Raw genomic sequence first — 6,000 nt, forward strand, 5'->3', positions numbered from 1 at the left:
GCCCGGTAGGCCCGTGCAACCATCCCTGGCTGCGCCCCTGTCTGAAGCAAATATACCATAAACAAGTTTAACCCCTCACTCTATAGTCTTGGCTTGAGGGTCTTCCTTGGATGACAACACACACTTATTTAATAATTACATTACATGCCAGTGTAAGCTACAAGGAGCACCAGGTGATCAAGCACAAAGTGATTGTGTTTATTACGCTTTGTAAACCCACCTGCCGCTGGGACCAACATGCGATGTGACATGCGAAGACTGATTCGGCGCAAGATTCTCCAGACGACGAGGGACTGGCGGGAAATATCTTGGGAATATAAATACAGCCATGGAGCGCCGGCTATTACGAGACAGACCCCCACTGCTGGACCAGACCTATGTCCACAGAGGTCTTGTCGTTTAACTGCGCGGTTAAATCCTCGTCAAGAACGGTCCTGCGGGAAGGGGCCGCTCAGTCGAGAAGTGGGTCAGTCGCTTCGTAGAACACGCTGGCTTGTTAGCGCATTACAGTAAACAGACCGCACGACCTGGGACAAGGTGCCACACAGCAGGCCCTCTGGCACTAATAGGCAACAATGAAAATTAGACAGGCTAATTAGCACTTCCTTGGCACAAAAGACTGGCTTCGTCTTACCAAAAGGTTCATCTATGCCTTGTTGCCCTCCTCCGTTCCCCTTATTTTCGACATCATTACAGGGCTGGAAAAAAAACTTCCATCATTGCACGCTCGCGTGATTCCGAAGATGGTTGATAATTTGTTTCGGGATGCGCTGGCCCAGGGCGGGGGGAGGACGGTTAGGACCCTCTCCCGGGTTCACCCCGTGGAGCATGCCAACAGCCATCCCTCTCGCAATAGCCTTCATTCAAACACATCTAATGGCTCATTTCAGAAACTAATTAATTTCAAATAGTTCAAACAGTCAGTGAGTACACACAAACATAGTCTTAATGAGAGCCCTGAGAAAAATAAATTGCGAAGCACATATAGAGGGCCTTTAGGTTGGGAACAGGACGATACTGACCCATCCCATCATCGCTGCCTTGCACATCCGATCAGGGAATCAATAGTAGCCTATAGAGATAATCAGCATAGGCTGCAATTATAATACACTCTCATACTATGATGCTATGTGGAGCATAGCTTCAGTATAACAATAATTGTGTCTATGATGCCCTGTCAGCATATGGATCAGTACAGTTTTGCATAGTGTATATAAGCATCAAGTAGCATATCCAATAACATGTTTTGTTGACAGAAAACATTCTAGATCCCTTGAATAAGTCCTTATTCTGCTCCAGAGGCTATATTGCTAAAGGTTCACTCACTCTATCTAACAAAAGGCTCCTTAAACCTTTATAGGCTTCAGTGTCAGTTTTTGCTTACATTGTATTGACAGAATTGTGGAATATTGAACCAAAGACCTTTCCCACATATCATAATTTCAGTAACACAATCACTTTAAGAAAATACTGATGTGTGAGAAAGTTCAAGTGGCCTCAGTTTTCATGGAGAGCCTGCGTTCTGTCATGTTCAGAACGCAGAATGTATTCTGAATAATAAGGTCCGTCACACTTAGTGACAGCCTCTCGTAATAGTAATTCTAATGTTTTACTCTTCTATTTGAATGGGAATTCTAAACATAGAGCTACATATCTGAGTCCACATTACATTACATTTGGCTGATGCATTTTTAACCAAAGCGACTAACAACATTGATAACATGCAGTTTAAGCTTTTTTTAAAGCAATTCCTCAACAATTCTAGGACAATTAAAACAATAAAAGTCTAGTACAATAAGAGTAAGTGGATCAGTGAGTGCTGTTTAGGTCCTGTGCATATCATACACATAAGTAATGGCATATTCATTGATCACCTGATTAGGACTCTGTTGGCATAGAAACGCATAGAAACGTAAGCAAGGGTGCATGTCTGTAAGAGTGAACTAAACGTCCAACTCTTGACTTGGGATGTGGCCATTTGCCGTTTGGCTGGACGCAGTCGCAGGGCCATGCCATGCTCGCTGTCCCCGAGGACCAGACTGCAGGATACACTCCAGGGTCAGTGACATTCAGCAGGAAGCAATCAGCCTTTAATGCCTCACTCATGACGCCGTTACATTACAGGAAAGGCCCACCTCAGTTTATAAGGCACATTTGATTTTTAGCCACGATTAAACATGAGTGAGCCGAACTGAATTGTGTTCTTGCTGCTTTGACATTTCAGCTGAGGCAAACATATCAAACACTCTTGCAGAAACATAGTCCTTTTTCTGTGGCTGTGGGTAGGGCCTTTTATTCCCCATTGCCCTTTCAGCTCCCTGGATCAGAGATGATTGCATTCATGTTGCCCATATGATTATGATCTATGGGGCTGTTTGGGGACTCAGTAGCCGGCTGGTTGTATCAAAGTGTTCCCATGCTTTATCTAAGGGTGTAAACATGTCACATGTAAACATATCTAATAACAGTCTTTATCTTTCTTTGGTTGTTGCTGCTGCTCGCTAAATGTCTAAATGTGCATTGTTATTCACACCATTTTGAGCACCAATTGAGAATTTGATCTTGACATGTTTATGATATTGACATTGTATAAATTGGGCAACAATTCCAGTGCTGTTTCCTAGAGGTTTTGTGAAGTAGGCTACTGCCTGTGCACCTCCTTATTATATTTACTACTTTCTCGATGTTTTATTTCTTCTTTAGAGGTCAAATAATTGTCAGTGTTTCTCAATATGATAACAATCTCTATTTTTTCATTTTCCCCTTGTGATTTAAATTAGCCTAATATGACTCATTTCAGGCATTCCTGTATGTTTTTTTCTATGTCAAAGGGTTTTAATAGAGTGATGTTCATCTAAATGGTGTAATAGATAAATGTACTTAAACGTGAGAGTGAGGGATAAGCACTTAGGTGAGGGTATTCAAGTCTGCCCAGTCCTTGGCTGTGAAGTGAAATCTGGTTTGGTCATGAGCAGCAGGATTGTTGGTAACTGAAATAAGACATGCTGAGAAATACCTATAAATAAAGACTCAGATTCACACACAGCAGACAAATGTCCTATTAGACTTTGCGTGAGTTTATGTAGCTTTTATAGACTAAAATCACAGAAGCAAACTATTTCTACAAGGGGTCCAACTTCAACAACAGGAAGTGATATAAAGAATGTCACTAATCTTCACATTTTCTATTTGGATGCCAAATATACATCAGGAACAGGAACTCCGGCAGGAACAGTAGTGTGTTTTCTTTAGTGTTTTACTGGCCTCTAGTGGCTGAATAATGCTACTTCTACATGATATCAAAATGGAGATCTCACCGATGGAGTACTGGAATGTCTGTATGGCAAACATGTTTGAATGTATTCTTAAGATATGTGTTTCCATCCATACCACACTGGGTATTCTCAAAATCAAGAGTATCCAGAGCTGAGGTAAGACTGTTCAAAGCAATCGCTACAATGTGACAGTTGTTGAAAAGAGACTAATCGCGTCTACTTTGTGTTCTTCTTCTTTTTCCCCTTCGCGTCTTTCTTCTTCTTCCCCTTCGGCCCTTTGCCCTTGCCCACCTCACCCTCCTCATCCATGATCTTGGCCGCTCTCAGCCTCTTCTTTCCTAGCGGCGTGCGACTGTACCAGGCCTGCCAACACAAACACGCCAAACTACGGTCAGGTCAATGTGTACGGTCAGGTCATGTGATGGACCCTGGTCATTGGTTTACATTTACATTTATTGTCTTAGCAGATGTTTTTATCCAAAATGACTTACAACAATTTGGAATAAAGGTGATAAGTGGTGTTGCACCTCTGGGTTGACACTCAATGCTAGTCAGCCTCTGAACTGGTTGTTTGTGTGCAGTATTACAGTAGGCTATTAATAAAATATCATGAACACTCTTAAAACAAATATGTTGAAAACAACACAACTTGCATTGTTTTGAACACATCTCTGTGTCCAGACAGAGACAACGCAGTTTGTGTTGTTTCCAACACATTCATTTTAAAGCAACACCAAAGACTTTTTTGTACCTTAAAATAATCTTCCAAAATCGTTTCAGTGGTTCATCAACTGGTAACAGGGTGAACGGCACTTCTGCATTCGCTTCGCGGCCCTCTATCGGCTATAACCGCACTATGTAAGTTTGCCAGATCGTGTAGCGGATCTGTAGTTCGATGTAATGAGACATAAGAAACTACAAATTTGACTTGCGTCTGATGTCGCAATACATCATACTTTCATAAACTCGTGCAACATACTCTATTCTAGCTTGTCTGTGGACGTCGTTATTTGCAAAGCCGGTGCTAAATAAACAAATAGCGTGTGACTGTGCGTGTGACAGAGGGAAAGTTCTTTGGTGTTGCTTTAAGAGTGAAAATATCTGTAGCAGGTTGGTTTTTCTTGAATTTCCCCTTGGGGATCAATAAAGTATCTATCTATCTATCTATCTATCTATATATCTATCAAAATCCTGACATGTCATTTCTTTATACTGATGTAAATGTTTGTGTTATTTGTGCAGTATTACAGTATTCCAGAGTTTCGTAGTGAAATGGAGTCTCTGACCTTAAAGACCTCTTCCTCTTCTCTGTAAACAGGGTCTTGGCGTGCGAGTACAGGGATGAACTCCACCGCGCTGAGGGGCCTTCTGCCCATTTGACTCAGGCGACGGGTGGTCAACACTGACCGCACAGCCCGGAGAATATGCCCCTGTGTGTAGCCGTCTGTCACTTTGGCCAGAGAGCTGAGGTCAAACGCAGGCGTGAGCTGAGCACCGCGTGTCTGCAGTAGGTCTCTCCACAGCACTGCAGAGAGAGAGAGAGAGAGAGAGAGAGAGAGAGAAGGAGAGAGAGAGAAGAAGAGACATGGGGAGAGGGAGAGGGGGACAGAGGGAGAGAGAGAGACAGATAGAAAGAAAGAGAGAAAGGAGAGGGAGATATGGGGAGAGGAAGAGGGGGACAGAGGGAGTGAGAGAGACAGAGAAAGAAAGAGAGAGAGAAGGAGAGAGAGATGGGGAGAGGGAGAGGGGGACAGAGGGAGAGAGAGACAGATAGAAAGAAAGAGAGAGGAGAGAGAGAGATAGGGAGAGGGAGAGGGGGACAGAGGGAGTGAGAGAAACAGAGAGAAAGAAAGAGAGAGAGAAGGAGAGAGATGGGGAGAGGGAGAGAGAGAGAAGGGTGGGGGGACAGAGGGATCGAGAGACAGAAGGAGAGAGAGACAGAGAGAGGGAAAAAGAGAGAGAGAGAGTAAGAGAGAGAGAGATGGGGAGAGCGAGAGAGAGAGACAGTGAGAAAGAAAGAGAGAGAGAGGGAGAGAGAAAATGAATGGGCAATGTACAACTATATGCATTTATGTCAATTAGATTTACAGTTCAGTTTAACTTTAACTGTAGTTTCCCAAAGAAAAAAACACATAAATAGCACAAATATACACAAAGGCACAAGAAGGGAAAAGAGACAGAGGCTAATATAAGTTAAGAAACTGTTGGAATCATGTATGTGCAATAAAGCAAAATTGTGCAAATTGCACTAGGAATTTAGCAGACAATATTGGGGGGTGGGGGGGTTGTAACCCCTCCAATAATCAAAACTGGCCAATGCCCCCCATCCCCACTAATCATATCTTCATGATGAATAAGACACATATTACAATATTACAATACCCAGCATGATGACGTGAGGTGCTTAAACTCTCCAGTGTTCCACTCAAAGTTTCGTCCCTGCAGTAATTCATTCCAAGAAGACACAACTAAGGAAGCTCTCACCTAATCTAGACGCATAGGCAGGCCTTGGGATCAGGATAATCTTTTTGTAAACTTTACAAAGGGACTTCAGGTCAGCCTCAAAAGGCCGTCTGGACGTCCCCACCACCAGCACTCTGTCTTCTGGTCGGAGGGACTTGAGCACTTTTGGAAGATCCTTCTTCAGTCTCTTAGGTTCCATCTGCAGAAAGACAGAAATCAGAAACTATAAAACTGGAGGAGCAGAGAGAGAGAGAGAGAGAGA

General features: G+C 43.1%; 1 protein-coding gene across 2 annotated transcripts in view; it reads right to left on the reverse strand.

Moving 5' to 3' along the window:
- Nucleotides 1-3,078: 3,078 nt before the first annotated feature.
- drc11 (dynein regulatory complex subunit 11) overlaps nt 3,079-6,000 on the reverse strand; it is a 45,261-nt gene continuing 42,339 nt past the window's right edge. For both annotated transcript variants that reach the window (XM_076302931.1, XM_076302930.1), the window contains 3 exons: nt 5,760-5,937; nt 4,562-4,800; nt 3,079-3,638 (listed from right to left, as the gene is read on the reverse strand). In XM_076302931.1, coding sequence (XP_076159046.1) covers nt 3,492-3,638; nt 4,562-4,800; nt 5,760-5,937 — 564 coding nt within the window. In that variant the 3' untranslated portion in view covers nt 3,079-3,491. The remainder of the gene's footprint in view (nt 3,639-4,561; nt 4,801-5,759; nt 5,938-6,000) is intronic.

Source organism: Alosa pseudoharengus, unplaced genomic scaffold (genome assembly GCF_046254945.1).
Source record: "Alosa pseudoharengus isolate Yale_2024_CS ecotype anadromous, Long Island Sound unplaced genomic scaffold, YU_APseudo_1.1 YU_APseudo_1.1_scf_24, whole genome shotgun sequence".
Classification (NCBI taxonomy): domain Eukaryota; kingdom Metazoa; phylum Chordata; class Actinopteri; order Clupeiformes; family Clupeidae; genus Alosa; species Alosa pseudoharengus.